The sequence below is a fragment of the Lagenorhynchus albirostris genome, chromosome 20, assembly GCF_949774975.1.
Source record: "Lagenorhynchus albirostris chromosome 20, mLagAlb1.1, whole genome shotgun sequence".
Classification (NCBI taxonomy): domain Eukaryota; kingdom Metazoa; phylum Chordata; class Mammalia; order Artiodactyla; family Delphinidae; genus Lagenorhynchus; species Lagenorhynchus albirostris.
Window position 1 is genome coordinate 49,768,723 of NC_083114.1, and position 17,543 is coordinate 49,786,265.

The 17,543-nt window shown below is 58.6% G+C and overlaps 1 protein-coding gene across 2 annotated transcripts; it reads left to right on the forward strand.

Annotated features, from left to right (window-relative positions):
* Nucleotides 1–9,453: 9,453 nt before the first annotated feature.
* CBX8 (chromobox 8) lies at nucleotides 9,454–12,900 on the forward strand. 2 transcript variants are annotated; one of them, XM_060134346.1, is made up of 5 exons: nucleotides 9,454–9,585; nucleotides 9,965–10,008; nucleotides 10,194–10,259; nucleotides 10,386–10,452; nucleotides 10,905–12,900. In XM_060134346.1, exons 1-5 carry the CDS (start codon nucleotides 9,517–9,519, stop codon nucleotides 11,760–11,762), a joined length of 1,104 nt encoding a protein of 367 aa, XP_059990329.1. In that variant the 5' UTR covers nucleotides 9,454–9,516; the 3' UTR covers nucleotides 11,763–12,900. The 2 variants fall into 2 exon arrangements, with proteins under 2 accessions (XP_059990329.1, XP_059990330.1); XM_060134347.1 differs by lacking the exon at nucleotides 10,194–10,259.
* The last annotated feature ends 4,643 nt before the right edge of the window (nucleotides 12,901–17,543 follow it).

Consider the following 17,543-nt stretch of genomic DNA (forward strand, 5'->3'; position numbering starts at 1 on the left):
GCTGCGCCACGCAGGGAAGTGTAAAAAAGGCAGAATGGAGACTGCGTCCAAAAGGCAGTGAGAATGAATGCAGAGGAAAGAGAAAGGAGATGGAGGGAGGGCCGGCTTCCTTGTCCCAACCCAGTAGTCCCAACTCTCAGCGACACCCTCTCCCGCGCCCCGCGGTCTCTTGGCGCCCTCCTCCTTTTCCGCGAAAACAGCCAGTCCTTCGACCGTGGGCTAATCCTCCGCCCTCTCGCTTGCTCACTTCACTCTGCAGGTCGCTCCACTCTCAGCAATTCGTAATCCGGCTTTCCCCCTGCAACCCTGATTTTAAATGAAATGTAAGAATTATTTTAAAAGGAGTGACCGCAATTATGGCTTCTTGGTGGCTAAGCTGAACTGGCGCCACTTCCTTAATTAAACGTAAAACTTCTGTCTTCTTGGAAGAGATAGGGAGTTCCTGTCCACAGCGCGATGCGGGGGAGGCCGCGGGTGGATCTCCCAACCTTTTGCACTGTGCTCTCTCTGCACTGTTTACTGGGAGAGGCAAGACTGACCTTGGAGGGGACAAGTTCTGCTGCAAAAATCTTCTGGAGCCCAGAATAGCCCTGAAAGTGGCCCCACGATGACAATTCTGGTCCAAATCCTTTGCCATATTTATTTGTGGATTTCTCCATGCCACTCCCCTTCATATTAAAAAAGATCAAAAAGATGTTTTAATGTATAAAAGATGCTTCCTCCACATAATGCCCTCCTGACTATCCACACACCCGTTTTCTGCTTTGAATCCAAGGATTTCTGCTGCCCCAGTCGTTGCGGCGACCAATCCCAGAGCAAGGAAGTGCTTCCTCTTGATCTGTCCAAAGGGTGGGGAACTGAGCCTTAGAGGGGCCAGACCAGAGGCCCAGAGCGCTGATCAGCCAGATACCTCCTTAATCCAGTCGGGCCGCTGGTCTACTTTCTCCCCTCCCCACGCTACCTTCAACATCGACCTCCGATACCCCCAGCCACAGTCCATGCTGCCCCCGTTTCCCGAGCCACTGAACATCCCTCTACTGTTGAGGTGATAGAGTGTTTTCCAGGACTCTCACGGTGGCTCAGCCCTTGACCCGTTTGGCCCAAAGTAGATAAACTCCAAGGGTGAAACTAGAAAAACAACAGAAACTCAGCGTGAACATCACATTTCCACTACTTTAAACTTCATCTCTCCCTGGTCTGGTCAAGAACCCCACACTCACAGCAAAATCAGTTTTTCTTGCCGTAAGCTTCTGTTTTCAGGATCTCAAAGACTAGCTGAAGCAAAGAAAATTAATTTTGCCTCCATTTGCTGTGTCATTCTAGATAAGCCATTATTATGCAAATGAGAGAGTGCGGCTTTCAAGATGAATAAGAACGGTGCCGGGTAGCGGCGCAGGACAGCCCCAGATGTTTGCATAATTACTTCTGCCCCAACTTCAAGAGTGCAAAATGTCAAGGGAGGAAGTGTTGCGGGTAAATACGGTACCACGTTCCCTGAATTTGATTTCCTAGAGAAGGGCGGGGAAGTCGATCTGAGGCTTTCATCTGCAGCGAGAGAAGGCGTCCCGACTCTCTGGCGAGAGTGGCCCGGCCTGAGTGGCCGTCGGTGTCCTCCCCCTGGGGGGTGAGCCATCCCGCAGACAAGGGTGGCCGGAGAGACGGGTCTCGCCCGGGCAGTGAGGCGCTTGCGCGGGGACAGAGCCACCGCTGGCCGCGCGCTTTCCGGCAGCCCCGGAACCAGCAGCACGGCTTCTGGGCGTGCGCGGAGCCGGCGCGCTCTGGTCGCGCAACCTCGACGCCCGCCCGGCCTCGTCCGGCCCCCGACAGCGCCCATCCTTGGGACTAACGCTGGGGGCGCACCGCGGAAGCCCCGACGGGGGGCTACAGGAAAAGGCACTGATCAGAGTGGAGGACGCCGAGGTTCCACCAGGGTCCATCAGAAACAAGAAGGCCGGACCCTCCCGAGCACCGTCGCGTTTCCTCCGTCGAATCCCAAACGTCTGCCCCTAGGGTTTCCCGTATGCCCCGGTGAGGGCGAACGCCTCGGCGAACGCCTCGGCCCCCTGAGGTTCTTTCGGAGTGCTCAGACTCGCTCCCCACCCCCACCCCTCCAATATGTGCCTCGTCAAAGGACCCGGCAGGCTCCTGCACTCGATTTTTCCGACCTCTAAAAGGGGAGACTGGATTTTGGCTCTTCTCAGCGTGAACAACCTCGCGAGGAAGTGGCACTGACTGAAGGATCTCCAGTTTGGAACTAACTTGAAGTCCCCTGAGTCACATCAAAAAGTCACTTCAATTCCTTCCGCTTGGGGGCGGGGTAGGAAGTGAGAATGAACGTGAAGCGCCAGAAGGAGTCCCAGGCGTCCCTGCAGATTCCCTGGGGCGGGAGAGATCCTGTGGGGATGGACAGGGCAGTGTGGCGACCAGTTGGCCACCATGGCTGGCGGCCGAAGTGCCAATCCTGACAGAGGTCGGGTTCTAGGGAGCCAGGCGACCTCGCTGAGCGCAGGCTCTAGGGCCACCAATCACTGCCCAACCTTGTCTTCCCTTGGGAAGTGCGTGTTCCCTGCCTTCTCGATGGATGGGGTCACGAGCGGGAAGGAAGCACACACGGACCCTGTCGAGTCACTGCAAGGTCAAGGCCCTCTCCGTGCAGGCAGAATCCGGAGTCAGACTCTCCACCTGGGGCATCTTATATCACAGGCTGCAGTCAGTGGGTCGAGCCCGGTGGCCAAGGCTGACGCAGCAGCAGAGTTCGCGCGTCCGGGGAATCTCGGGGCCAGGAGGCTTCTGATAACACCCTCCTCTCGGATGGGGCGCAGAGGCCTTGACCCTTAGGCCACCCATTTTTCTCAGGCTTCTCTGCCCCCACACCCCGCTGCCCTCTTCGCTTCTCCCAGTCCCGCCCCGGCTGTGCCTAGGCCGTAGAGTCTGACGCCCTTCCAGGGACGACGGGAACCGAACACCCAGACCTATCCGCTCTCGGACCCCTTTCATCCTGCGGGTTAGGCACGGAGGTGCAGCCGCTCAGGTCTCCCGTCCACCTCGGAGCCATCTCCCCTTGCACCCCGCCAGCCGAGGGTGCCTCCAGGCTCCCGGAGCCGGACTTCGCAAGCAACACCAGGCAGCCTTCCCGGAGAGGACTTGGGGGGACCCACCACGCGGCGCGCGTGCGCGCATGCGCGCATGCGTCCCGGCCTCATCTCTGTGCGCGTGCTCCTGCAGCACCGCACCCGCACGGAGCCAGGCCTCCGCGCTGCAGGAGCCGCGGTTGCGTTTTGGTAGCGAGGCCATCTGGTGGGACGCATCCCGCGGCAGGCCGTGCTAAGGGGCGAGTCTAGACTGTGTCTGAGGAGCACACAGTTTCCCTGGGAGGGTCGGTGAGCACCCGGCTCCCTCTTTGTGGGTACCCCTCATAGGAGGTAGGGAAAGTTCGGGCTTGATACCGGGCTCCTTGGGGAAAGTCACCCAACCCAGACCCACCAAGTCCCATTAGCCTGACCTGGCCCCAGAACACTAATAAGCGACAAGTGTAACAGTAATGATGAACATTTATTGAGCATTTGCCTGTGCCTGACGGTGTGATAGTGCTTACATGACAACTCTCTGAACCTGTCCATTCACCCCCTGGGGTAAGCATGTTAATATTTCTTTTTAAATAACAGTTATAGGAGCTGAAGCACAGAGTGGTTAAGTAACTTGCACAAGGGCACACAGCCAATAAGTGGATTTGAACCACTGGCCCTAGAGCCCACAATTTTAGCCACTGTGCTCTATGATGAAGGAAAAACAAAGACTTCCACCAACATCCAGCCTCCAGCTGAGTCGACTGAGCTCTGAGAACTCCTCCCTCCCTCTGTTGTTCCAGCATCAAATTTTATGCTAATGGCCCAGAGCAGCATCTCTGCTTAGCACAACCAGGTTGCTGATTCTGGCAATAAGATCACTGTCTTCATCTATGGCCAGTTCCATGAGCCTCCATTAGCCCTTTCTTACCTTGAATAATTTCCATAAGCCCTGGAGGAAGTGAAACATGCAGAGTGTCCAAAGCCACTGCTGTAGATATTAGAGAGCATTGGGCTTGGGACTCCTCAGGCAGAACCCGTGTTGTATGTCCTTGGGCAAGTTACTTGCCTCACTGTGCCTCAAGTTTCCTCATCTATAAGATGAGGATAATAGAATTGCTCTTACCAGGTTGATAATGGAATGGCTCTTACCAATGGTAAGTGGGATAATGCAGGTGCCCAACAACAGCTGCTCAATAGATGTTGCTTGCCCCTGTGGGGCTGCTATTCCTCCTGCGATTTCAGGGGGCTGAAGTCAAAGGCTATGTGTCATCTAGAGTGTGTGCAGGCTTGTGGGAAATTATTGTAACATGGTCAGCCCCTTAGTATCCTTTGCAGCATGTTCTCGTGTTTCTCTGACACCGATGGTCTGGGTCTGAAAGTCTACTCGGGAGGAGAAAACGGGACAGGAGAAGTGGGAACTTCTTGATTCTGGGAAGGAGTAGAGGCTAGAGCCCAGGCCAGAAACCATGGCAGCCTCACCTCCAGTCACCGGCCAGTCTGCCTGGGCCGGGTCTTTGGGACCTCTTTGCCGGGTGTTCGGTCACCCCTGCCCTTCCCCTGTAGCGGGCGAACAGCGTCCCGGAGATGTCGGGCCCTGGCCCAGGCGTGGGGGCGGCAAAGTTGGAGGGCGCCCGCCAGGCTCCGGGGCCGCCGGTGGTAAGTCACGGGCCGCGACCGCCACACACGCGGCCACGGCCCACGCGGCCACGCTCGGAGCCACCTGCGCTCACTTCACAGCCGGCCCGGCTGTCGCGCCCGAGGCAAATGGTTGGGTTCCAAATCCGCCCGCGTCCGCGGCCAAGACCAGGCAGGTCCGACACCCGCCAAGCCGTGGAGTTGAAAAGCTCCCAGTGAACGAGCCAAGGCCCGGTCTCACCCTCTAGCTAGAGGACGCGCTGGGGCTTGCTGGTCTGGCGACCCAGGAGCCCAGCCCCTCATCGCGGCCGCCCTTTGCCTTCCCTCCCCTCGGACCGCGCCAGCCTCGGGCCTCCTCCCCGGGGGCTGAGTCCACGGGCAGCGGACACAGGGAGGCCTAAAAGGCCCCCTGGACCGGGGGCGGCTCCCCGGTGAAGGAGGCGGGCGCATGGAGCACAGGGTCCGGACTCTTTCCGGAGACTGGGCCGAGGGCTGGGGCTGGCTTCCAGGAGTCGGGAGCAGGTTGGAGGCCCTTTGTTGGGAAGGGAAGTGGCAGGCGCGTCCCCAGTTCACCAAAACGAGTGCAGAGTCGGGCAGGAGACCCAGGCGTTCGGGAAGCAGGTGTCCCAAGGCGGGCGGGCGTCTATAATTCCATAAACAAAGAAACTGGGCAGCTCATCCCCGGAGCTAGGGGGTGGTGGGAAGACTGCTAAAAGAATCGCCGACAATTTCCTTCATAAAAATGCGATCTGAGAGCATTTGATTTCCACTTTCACTCCCCCCCGCCCCGACACACGCACTGTCTCCAAAGACACTCAAATTGCAGCCATATGGGGCTAAAGTAATAGGAAGCAGTTACCTTATTTACTGCAGTGGCGGCGCACTCGAACCTGACAGCCGCAGCCGAGGACCGCCGGGCAATGAAATTAAGAGCAGAAGGTTCTTGTTCTTTGAAACTCTGTTTTGTTTACACCCAAGGGTGCACGAGGGAAAAGCAATTATCTAACTTTGAAGGATAAAAGAGGTTGTGTGGAGGAAAGAAGGGAGGTGGCGAGAACTGAGTGATCGAGGAAGGCAGGTTCAATAAGAAAGGTGGAGAGCGGGGTTCCTTCTTCCCTTGGCTTCTAAGTGTCACCGGCTGATCACTTTGAAAGTCTCAGCGGGAAGGACGCCTCTACCACCCCACGCTAGCCCCCTCTCCCGGCAAGTACAGGCATCTTTCTTCACCCACCAGAGAGGCCCCAGCTCTGGGTCGCGCCAGACTACAAACCTATTTCTCAGACTGCCACCTCTCAGTCTCCAAACTGTCGGGGAGTTGAGGTCACCCAATGACTGGTGTTCACACTCTCTGCAGCCCTGCTCTCTCACAAACAGTTGGCAGCAGTGCGCCAGTCAGGAGTGAGACACACCCCCATCACTAAGTTGGGGGTTGCTTTCCCCACCCCGCGGGACTGAGTTTCTCTGCAGCGGACAAGAACTGGGCTTGGTCTGATTGTTCTCAGATTATTCTATGCCTCTCGTTTCCTTCTGGATCGAGTTCCACCTTTGCTATAGGCGCTGCAGGCAACCCGACGTTTGAAAACTCAGACAGCTCGCAAGCGCTAAGCTAATTTTGTTCAGAACAAGTGTTTTTGCCACCAGACATAAAGACAGGCGGGAAAATGCGACAGGGAAGCAAAAAAAAAAAATTACTAAATACCCCTCCGGAGGAGGGGGCCATGCACGGCAGCGCTGGGGTTTTCATTTCCCACTTGAAGCTTCGGAGGCACTTAGGCAAGGAAGAAAAAAGAGAGTGAGAGAGGGAGGGAGAAAGAGAGAGAGGGATAGAGAGAGAGGGAGGGAAAGAGGGAGGGAGGGAGAGAGGGAGGGAGAAAGAGAGGGAGAGGGAGAGGGAGGGGAGAGAGAGGGAGAGGGAGGGAGAGAGGGAGAGGGAGGGAGAGAGAGAGGGAGAGGGAGGGAGAGAGAGAGGGAGAGGGAGGGAGAGAGGGAGGGAGGGAGAGAGGGAGGGAGGTGAGGGAGGGAGGGAGGTGAGGGAGGGAGGGAGGGAGGGAAGAAGGAAGGAAGGAAGGAAAGAAAGAAAGAAAGAAAGAAAGAAAGAAAGAAAGAAAGAAAGAAAGAAAGAAAGAAAGAAAGAAAGAAAAAGAAAGAAAGAAAGAAAGAAAAACACTGGGAGGGAGGAGCTGAGCTAACTTTTTCAGCGTGAAACTGATACCATCGACCTCTGCACGCCTCGTGCAAACTCCGGGTCTGTAAAGGCACCCAACGCAAACACAACTCCCGGGAACAGGGCTCCAGAAACCCTATCAGAAGGGAAACCACCACTCTTCTCTGGCGCAGGCCAGCTTGCGAGGGGTGGGGGAAGGCGGGGGGTAGCGAAGCCGGTCCGTTCCTCCAGCCCGATCGGGACAGGCTCCCTCTCTTCGGCTCCAAGGTGGCCCTGGGGCTGCCCGGGAATTCGGGCGGCCGGTGCGTGGCTGGGACAGCCTGGCAGCCATCGCCCACAGCGGGCAGCGGATTCCAAGCGGGTGCGGGCGGGGTGTGCAGAGCGACCCGGGCCCAGGGCGGAGGGTGGGCTTTCTCTGGGCGGGGAAACCAGACACTTATAGGCGGCTGAGGCCGACTTTATTTTTACTGCCCAAACTGTTGGAAAGTATTTAAGCTTAAACAGAAACAGCTGTATCGCTGGCACCGGCCAACGAAACTATTTGTTACCGGGAATGACTTTTTATGATTAAGGACGCGGCCGTCGGCGGCCTCTCGCGGGCAGCCCGCGCGGGTCGCCAGAGCGATCTGGGCGTCGCCAACTCGCTGTTCGCTTATAAGACCAAATGGCCAGAGAGAGGAGACTGTACACCTAAAGCCCACCTTGTAAAGTTTGAGCAAGGCCAAAAACTGGAACCCCGCGTTTCCAGGGGTGGGGGCGGGGAGTGGCAGGGAGGGTGGGCCGGGAGCCGCGCCTGTCCCGCGCTTCCAGGACGCGCCGCTCCCGCCGCGCACCTAACTTTGGACAGGAGGCCGGTTTTCCGCTCTGGGCTTTCTGCCCTTTCGAGTCAGACTCCTTGGCTCGCCTTTCCTTCTCTCTCTCTCGTTCTTTCTTTTTTCTCTCTTCCACCACATCCCTCGCCAAGGGAAACTGCTTCCAATCAAGTTTATCAGCGATGTTTTAACTAAATCGTGGGTTCCGAGGAGTAGGTGCTGTTACTTGCAGCTTGGTTGGTAAGAGAAAAGTGTTGGGGATTGCTGGGCCCGGACTTGGGCTGCTGTCCCCGCCGCCGCCGCCCCAGCCACGGGTCACCTCGAGCTGAACAGGAGCTTGTGTTTGCGTGTGTGCAAACTCGAGGCTTCTAGGGCCCGGCCCTCGCCCCCTTTCCTGGACCCCGCCATTTTCGCCCCTCTTCCTCAACCCGCACTAGACCCCGCGACGCTCCCCGGGTTTTCTCGCGGAGTGTCTGCCACGCACGTTGGGAAGAGCTGTGGACAGGAAGTGCGCGGCGCAGGCCCAGCGGGTCGCCCGGATCCGGGGGAAGCAGGACGCTCCCCCAGCCGCGCGCCCCAACCCCAACCAAACTCCAGACTCTGCTTGGTGGTCGTCCATGCCCTCCCCCAACACACCCAGGCCCGGGGCACGGAGCGGCTGGGCTGTGGCTGGCGACCCTTGGGGCCAGGGCCTGGCGGGGACGAGCAGCGCGGGCTGGCGGCAGAGGCAGGTGGCTGCGGGCGTCTGGGACGGGTGGGGGGGCAAGAAAAAGGCGCGCGACGCCCCCCACGGGATCCCGGGGTGTGGGAAGAGTCGGACGGCAACAGCGAGCCGCCACTGGGTCTGCATTCAGCTTCCAAGCTGGGGGCGAGCGCTCGAGCCCAGCCCGGCTCGCAGGGCCCGGAGGGTGGCCGAGGGCAGGGTTGCGCGACAGGAGAAGGAGACGCAGGCACATTGATTTGTTAGCGGGATGGGGCTGGCGGCAGCGGGGGAGGCCGTTGCCATGGAGACCGAGGGTCGGGTGTGCAACTCGGGGGGAGGGGGCCGGGTGGAAGAGCTGGCAAGGGGCGCGTCGCCGGCTCTTGGGGTTCGGGCGCGGCCTGCGGCGCCCCAACACCTGTGCATTGTGCATTGTGCGGCGCGGGCGACGGCGGGGGGAGGGAAGGGCGCGAGTCCGGGCGGTGGGGGTGGGGCGGGCTGGGGGTCGCTGAGGGGGCGTGGCCTGGCTGACACCACCGCAGGGGTCCCAGCGAGAGCTGTGAGGGACGCTGAGCACCGGAGGGACATCTTGGCGGCGGGAAGGGGGCCCCGGCGGGGACAGAGGGTGGACAGCCCCCCTGCCAGCCCAGCAGACTGACAGCGGCCGAGCCCGCCCTCCATGCGACGTCACTTCCGGCGGCCTCCCTCCCTCCCTCTCTCTCTCTCTCTCTCTCCCTCTCTCTCTCTCTCTCTCTCTCTCTCTCTCTCTCCCCCCACCGCCAGCGCTCTGTCTCCGGAGTCGCTTCGGACTCCGCCCCCTGGCGATTGGAACGCGGGTCACGTAGCAACGCGGGGGAGAAAGCGAGAGGGGCGTGGCCCACAGCTCGCCCAATCAGAGCGCGGGAGAGCTGGCCCTGGCCGCTCGGCTTTAGCAACGTCGTTAGCAACACGTGGGGCGGGAGGAAGAGTGGGGAGAGAAGGGAGGAGGGAGCCGCGCGCGGGAGGGGGTGGGGAGGGAGCGAGCGCGCGGGAGGGGGAGGAGAACTGACGTCAGCGGGAGAGTATTATGGTCTGTCGTGCGCTGGCTGCTGCTTTTCTGCTCCTGGAAGCGGCCAAGGGGGGAAGCGGCGAGTCAACATGGAGCTTTCAGCGGTGGGGGAGCGGGTGTTCGCGGCCGAAGCCCTCCTGAAGCGGCGCATACGGAAAGTAGGTGCCCCCAGGCCTTGGGCCGAGCCCTCCCCTCCCGGCCCGGGTTCCCTCCCCCTGCTGCAGCCCAGCTTCCCTTCCCCCAGGTCCCAGCAGCGGCCGCGGCCGTGGCGGCGGCTCTGAGCCCAAGCGCTTTCCTTAGACTTGCAGCGATGCACAGATTGCATGGGTGGGGGGTGGGGGGCGGGGTGGGGGGAATGAATGCCGGTGCATGTACTTTGTGCAGCGTTTCGTGCAGGGGTGATGCAGCGGGCGCTTGCCTTTCGCGGTGGGATTTCGCGCATTCATTCGGTGCATGCATTTTTTTGCATGTATTTCTCATGTCCTCGTCATGCATTTTTCCCCGTGCACACATACATTTTCCTTTTTACATCCTCAGGGACGCATGGAATACCTCGTGAAATGGAAGGGCTGGTCGCAGAAGTAAGTAGGTTCTGTGCAATTCTCAACCCCAGACTGTTATTTGGGAGCTTGCTTTCTTCCTCTTTTTCCCTTTACGTTGAAATACAATACAATGCAACAAGAAAAGTTACAGACATACACACACCTACCCGCGGCTCTTTCCCTGCTCCCGGGACTGATGCCCACTTTTTCCTGATTCCTTTTAGGTACAGCACATGGGAACCTGAAGAAAACATCCTGGATGCTCGCCTGCTCGCAGCCTTTGAGGAAAGGTAGAGGCCCCTCCAAGCTTCGACTTCTCACTTAGAACATGAAGGGTGGCTCCTATCCAGCTTGAACTGGAGGCCCACTTGGTTTCTTTACTCACACACCCCTTTCTCCCTCCTTCCTTTCTGCAGGGAACGAGAGATGGAGCTCTATGGCCCCAAAAAGCGAGGACCCAAACCCAAAACCTTCCTGCTCAAGGTAGGATGGCAGTGTCCAATGGTGGGCAGCAATGTTATGTCAGTTTGTGGGAAGCGGGCCCTGAGGGCTTGTGAACCAGTGGGGTGTCCTATTTGTAATCTAGGAGGGAGTCCCCAGACAGGCTGTCACCAAGTCACTGGCACTGCTAAGTGTGTCTTGAGGGGAGGGGTATTTTAGAATTCCACACTAGAATTCCTTTATCGGACCCCCCAGCCATCCCAAATAGACATGTAATCAAATACAAGAAGTGTGCTTGGTGTGGATGGCTGCTTCCAGATAGATCGTCTACTCCTTCCTCCAGACTGCTGCCCCTAAGCTTCACCCCAACCCATATAGAAATTCCAAGGCATCAGAGAGTGTAGCAGGGAGGGTGGGGCTGGAAGAGGGGTGGGGAGGTGGGGGTGGTGGACAGGGCACTGCTCTGCTCTTGACACTGCATTCTCTTCATGCAGGCCCAAGCCAAGGCAAAGGCCAAAACTTACGAGTTCCGAAGTGACTCGGCCCGAGGCATTCGGATCCCCTATCCCGGCCGCTCACCCCAAGAACTGGCCTCTACTTCCCGGGCCCGTGAGGGCCTTCGGAACATGGGTCTTTCGCCACCGGGGAGCAGCAGCACCTGCCGAGTGGAGCCCCCTCGGGACCGTGATCGAGAGAGGGAGAGGGAACGAGAGCGTGAACGGGGTGCTAGCCGCACAGATGACAAACCCAGCTCGCCAGGCGACAGCTCCAAGAAGCGAGGTCCCAAGCCCCGGAAAGAGCTCCTGGACCCCTCACAAAGGCCCTTGGGAGAACCCAGTGATGGCCTTGGAGATTACCTCAAGGGCAGGAAGCTGGACGACACTGCTTCTGGGGCAGGAAAGTTCCCAGCTGGCCACAGTGTGATCCAGCTGGCTCGAAGGCAGGACTCGGACCTGGCCCAGTGTGGTGTGGCCAGCCCCAGCCCGGCTGAGGCCACGGGCAAGCTGGCTGTGGACACCTTTCCAGCCAGGGTCATAAAGCACAGGGCCGCCTTCCTGGAGGCCAAAGGCCAGGGCACCCTGGACCCTGGTGGCCCCCGTGTCCGGCATGGCTCAGGCACCCCCAGCTCTGTGGGGGGCTTGTATCGGGACATGGGGACCCAAGGGGGAAGGCCCTCCCTCATCGCCAGGATCCCAGTGGCCAGAATCCTGGGGGACCCAGAGGAAGAATCCTGGAGCCCCTCTCTGACCAACTTGGAGAAGGTGGTGGTCACCGACGTGACCTCAAACTTTTTGACCGTCACAATTAAGGAAAGTAACACGGACCAAGGCTTTTTTAAAGAGAAAAGATGAATTGCTGGGTGGGTGATCCCAGGACAAGAGAGCAGGAGAGAGAGTGAGAGTGCAAACTTGGCATAATGCTTTTTATTTCTGGGTGGGAGGTGGCCTTCTGGCTGGTCCTTTCCCATCCCTACCTTCACATAACCCCCTTCCTTTCATCCCTCCCCCTCAGTTTTGGTTGGAAAGATTATCTCTAGAGTTATATTTTCTATTAGATGTAAATATGTTATTTAAGAAAAAATATCTAAATATATATATTTCAACTCTTGAAGTTGTTTTATTTAAACGAGGAGAGAAAGACTCAGTGTGGTTCAGTTGGGGCAGACAGGCTGAGATGGGCAGGAGGGGCCTGACAGCCACCCAGGGCACTAGGGAGGATGAAGACCTGGGCACTGGGCCTCTGATGGTGTCAGGAGAGACTCAGCCAGCCCACCTAACCCCTCCTCCCTTTTCCTACAGCCCCAGGTCACACCCCTGGAACCAAGGCAGGACCTGGATTTTTTCTCTCTTCCCATTGGTGGGCCAGGCCAACAAAAGGTTGGCTCCCCAATCAGAAAGGAAGGGGGTGGGGTCAGTCTGTTATTCTTTTTCCTAATTTTTTTTTTTTTAAGATTAAGAAATCTGTTGCGGGGAGAAAGTATTAACTGGAGTAACATTTTGTGTGTGAGGTTAAAGGTAAAAAGTTGCGGGTGGTTGGGGAGCAGCAGATTTCTCCCAGGACCACACCAGAAAAAGCACTTTACGGGAGATGTGTGTGTTGTACACGCAGATCGGATCGTGTGTATGTCATGTGGACAAAATCTCCCAGTTCCCTCGATTCCTTTCCTTACTCCACAGAAAGAAAAGAAATCCAGCGAATCTGTTTACATTCCCGAAATGCCAGGATAAATTGGAAGGATTGCATGTCAGTGCCCAGAGTTCGAGGCGCTTGTTGTTTTACAAGAAAAGTGGTCGGGGTGGACTTTTCCTTTTCGCGTCCTCTAGTTACGCCAGAAGAGACGGTGGCCCCCACCTCCCAGGAAGAGTTGGACTAGCCTCCCTCCCTCGGGGAGGGCGGGCCGCCAGCTCTCAGGAGAATGTATGGCCAGACAGGCCCACCCTGCGGGACCCACAGAGGGAGGGGCGGCTGGGAGCGGGGGCCGCAGCTTGGCTGGGAGTGCGATGGAGGGTCTGGGCTTGGGGCTCGGGGCTCGGAGCCGGCAGGACTCGCATCCCGGCGGTTTCGGCTGGGAGAGGGGAGGGGCGAGGGGAGGTTTCCATCCAAGAGTGCGCATCAGAACTTTTCCTTTTTTTTTTTTTACCCCCTTAAAAGCAAAAGCTATAATTTATAGGCCTTTTCGATTCGCGGAGTGTTCTCTATTTGAACTCGACATTCAAACTCCGCCAGAGGGGGAGGGAGGAGCGGGAGTTGGAGAAGAGACGGCTGGGGAGGCCTTGCGTGGCGGCGGGTCCCGGGACGCCCCCGCCCCGGCCGACTCCTGACCACGCTGTGCTCCAGGGTCGCAGAACGCGCGCTCCTCTTTTGACTCAAAAGCACAAATCTGTCCCCCTCACATCCCGGTCCCTTCGAGGAATGATCCTGCGGCCTCCCCGCCCTCCCCCACCCTTAAAGGGCCAGCGGGGATCTAACTTCCCATTGCTAGTGGAGGGAGGGGCGAGGGGGCCCCGAGCCTTGAGAGGAAGCACAGATTCCGGGCGAGCGCGGCGGGGACCCGGGATTGAGGGGGGAAACTTCTCGATGCTGGGGGGACAGGGCGGGAACCCCAGCCTGGTTTCTCTTCCGCACTCCCCGTATTCCCACCTCCCTCTTCTCAGCCTCTCTCTCCTCCAGACTTTTGCCTTTGAAGTGAGGGGGTAAAAAAGAGGAAGACGGTGTACTACATGATTTTTTTTTAATTATGAAATTGCGCCTGTAAAGAGAAGCCCCTGGAATGGGGATTTTTAAATGCTCGCGTTTGTAAAACTGGTATTTTAGACTTTGTATAAAGAAGCGCCGTTGACCAAGTGTATCTATTTAAATATCGACGCTATTTTCAGATGAAACTTCATTGACGGGACATGTCTGTTACCGAGTGGAAGGTCACTCCGGGACACGTGTCTTTACCTGGCTGCCGCCTTCCCTCCCTCCCTTCCTCCCTTCGCCCTCATCTCCCTCCCTCGGGGCTGACTTTGCCCCTTCCCCCTGACCTTTCCCGGCTAGCGTCGTTCTGCCCCACCGTCCCTCTGTCCTGCCGTCTGTCCGTGGCCATTCGCTCGTCTCTTTTACTCTCTTTTGCGACGCTGACCTGGGGGTGGGTGGGCAGGGCCGGGGCCGCGTGGCTGGGAGTCTGCAACGGCGCGGGATGTGTGCGTGTTGGGTTTATTTAATTCTAAGATTTGTACAAATCTCGACTCGATCTCCGCCTCAGCTCGAGTGAAGGTTGGCACCTATCTTCCGCGGTTGTGAATGTCTGTATCCAATACCGCTTTTTACATGTTTAAATATATACTTTGTAAATAGAGACGTGTCTCGGATTTATTCCTTTTTGCTGGCCCTCGAGAAGAGGGAACAGGCGCCTCGCGGGGGAGAGGATCCTTCCCTCCTCGCTCATTTCCCATCCCACCCCCCTCTCTCGCCCTGTCGGCCCTGGACGATTCCGTTTCCAGTAGGCCCTTCCCCAACTGAGGGGATGCCAAACCCGGCGGTGGAGAGGGGTAGGCTTGGGAGGGAGCGGGATGTGACCCTTCTTAGCCTTCTATAACGGGATGGTCCTGGCTTTCCTCACCTACGGACTGCACTTCTCTGCGGCCTGGGCAGAACTCGGGGATCTCGGGAAGATGGGCCCGACCTCTGGGTTCCCTTTTCTTCTGGCAGGACTCCCGCAGCGCACCCCACCCCCAGGCCTGAGGTCCTGGTCCCTGACGCCCGGCGCCTCTGTGCCGCGCTCCCCCGGCTTCCCCGCCAGCTCACCAGTGCTGTCTGGGGACCCGCCCCCCAGACCCACCTAGCCTCGCCAGCGCTCCCCGAAATGCAGCGCCTCGCGCCTATTGATTGAGGAATTGAGTTCGCGGGTATTGCTAGGCAACTGGCTGCTCCGAGCTGGCGCAGAGCGCGCTGATGTGATTAGTGAACCCGGAGCTGCCGCGGCGCAGCCCCGCGCCCCCGCCCCCGCCAACCCCCACTGCCTCTCAGTCTCCGGTCTTCTGGGGGGCAACACCCTCATCGCTGGGCGAGGAACGGTCTGGGGTAGAGCAGAGCACAGGGTGGGGTGGGGGTTTCTCAGATTTTCCTGGCCGAAGACTGCAGCAATGGGGCGGGGTCGTGAAGCCGGCACAGAAGAGCCGCCCTTGGGACCCCAAAGAGGCCACCACATTGAGCTCACTTCCACCCCCATAGCCCTAGCAGACGTCGCCCCGTGGAGAAGCGCGGATCTAGGCGTACTTGGCAGAGCCCGAAGGGAGGCGTGTGGGCACGCGTAGGCTGGCGCATCTCCTGCTCTTGTCCATCGAATCGGTGACCCCACGTTTGGCGGAGCTCTCCCCGCCTCCTTTCTCTAGTCTGTGGCCTGTGTGAGGACCCGGGAGGGAGCGCGCGGCCAGGAGCCTGGGCTTGGGGCAGTGGGCCACCCTTCGGACGTGAGGGACTGGGCCGGCGGGCAGAGTCAGAGGGCGGGGAGTGGAGTGGCTTGGCGAGGGTCGCGGCGGGCGGCCAGCCCCAAAGCCCCAAAGCCGTGGCCCCGCTGCTCCACCAAGACTCCCTCCCGCATTGGGCAGCAGAGTGGGCTCGTGCTTTGGGAGATAGGGAGATGGAGGGCACCGACTCTGCCCACTTTCCCCAGTTGTTTGGCCACCACCAGCCTCGGCTTTGATCTGGTGCTTTTTCCACGAGTTTCCGTTGCCTGGGCAGATTCTCTGGGAAAGAGACCAGGTGTGGAGGCCTGGGCCTGTGGTGCTGCCTCCGGCTGGGGCATTCCTTTGCCTCCGGATGGCAGGGCCGCCTCTTGGGGCCGCCGCCAGCGCGGAGCCTGGCCCAGCACACACACTGGTTGAACTGGAATCTTTATGGCTCTTCGGAGAGCGTCGGGTTGGATTTTTTTTGGTCCCTTTGATGCTTAACAGTACAGATGCTAGTCGAGGCCCCGTGCTGTGTGCGGGAGACCCAATGGCGAACAGGCCTGCCCTCGCACTTTGGGGGCTCGTATTCTGATTTCCTCTTCTCACCCCAAAGTCCCCTGGGACCAAAGGGGTGCTTCGGTCCAGCTGGAGTTCTAGTTGGAGCGTCTCAGGGCTTGCTCGGGCTCTACCTCCAGCCTTGGGAGCCTGGACACGGCGAAAGAGGCTGTGGCCTGGGGCCGGGGCTTTCTTCGTGAGACTTTGGAAACGGAGGCTGCTGGGGGGCATCTAAGAGCGGTTGGGTTGCGGGTCGTCCAATTCGGTTCCCCTTAGCAGCTCGGAGACCCGGGGTGGGGAATGTTCCCCGCGCGTCCAAAGAGCCCTCGGCCCAATCTTCGCGGGTCGCGCGCGCCCTCTAGAGGCGATGGCCTCAGCCCCGCTCCCTGGCGCCCACCCCCTCCCCGGCGGCGGTGCCTTTCTGGGTCCCAAAAGGAGAAGGAAACGCCTCATCTCCCCTACCCAAAAGTACTCTAGAGTGGGCCACCGCGGGCTCCCCCTCTGCGCCCTCCCTTCGGCCAGGCCCTCCAACCACAAAGGTAGGGAAGAAGGATGTGTCCAGCCCGCCAGATCCACCAGGCGCCCTCGGGCTGGACCAGGAGGCGCGGGGCTGAGCCCCCGGGATGCCGCGGGCCAGGTCGGGCCCCTTGGCAGCCCAGCCCATTCTTCTGGGAAGGCGGTGGATTAGGCGATCAGATCAGCAGCGCAGAAACTAACAAAGGCCAGTGTGGGTCAGGGCCCCCCCTCGTGCACGTCTGCCCGGCGCTCTGTACAAGTGGACTCGGGCCCGCCACCGGGAAGGGCGCGGGCTCTTACTCCCTCTAGCCCGCTTTTTCCCGGCCATCCCCAACCCCTTTCTGCTGCTCTCAAAGGCCCAGGACAGGACAGCTAGGGTCGCCCCTGCCCACCTCCTCCAAAAGAAAGCCGCTGCAGCCACCGAAGGCACAACAAAAGAAAACATGCCCGCAGCCTTCCCTGCAGGAATCTGATTGCAAATTCGCAGGGCGAATTCTGGAGCCGGGCAGAGCTGGGGGGGGGGGTGCACTGCTGTTTGTATTGGGAATCTCCTCCCAAACTAAAACATTCAGGCCTTCGCCCCAACTAGCCTTTCAATCAGTGGTGGCCAACATCCAGGCCCAACTTCTCTCTTTACTTCAAAGGGAGCTTCATTCTCCCCAGAGGCTGAAATTTATGAATAAATTCATGCTGAGGGTAATGCAAACCTTAAAGGACCAGGGAAGGTTATATAATAAGCAAATCATCTCTTTATTATGAGCCATGGGTTAGGAGTCGCAGTAGCACCACTGATTCAGTTTCTTGTGCTTCATGGCAACTCCCCTGGAATTTTATTGCTGTGTCCTTTAGAAGTGTTACCACGTGTGGTGGATTCAAGGGGTTAAGCAGCTTTCCAACACAGTATCATTGGATACTGGGTGTGTGTGGAAATTTTGTTTTAACCTAAAGTGTTAGTTTCTGGGAGATGTCTCAGAGTGAGTTTATAATGTATTGCAGCATCCCTGGCCTCTACCCACTAGACGCCAGTAGCAACAACACTCACCCCTGCCCGCGAGTTGTGGCAACCAAAATTGTCTCCAGGAATTGCCGAATGTCCCCTTTGGTGCCAAACTGCCGTCCCTGGGAAAC

What these genes read in the sequence shown, in the direction of transcription:
- CBX8 (XM_060134346.1), top strand. Translation starts at nt 9,517, where the DNA reads ATGGAGCTTTCAGCGGTGGGGGAGCGGGTGTTCGCGGCCGAAGCCCTC. An exon ending in TGAAGCGGCGCATACGGAAA is followed by an intron (nt 9,586 to 9,964) that starts GTAGGTGCCCCC and finishes TTACATCCTCAG; the next exon opens with GGACGCATGGAATACCTCGT. An exon ending in TGGAAGGGCTGGTCGCAGAA is followed by an intron (nt 10,009 to 10,193) that starts GTAAGTAGGTTC and finishes GATTCCTTTTAG; the next exon opens with GTACAGCACATGGGAACCTG.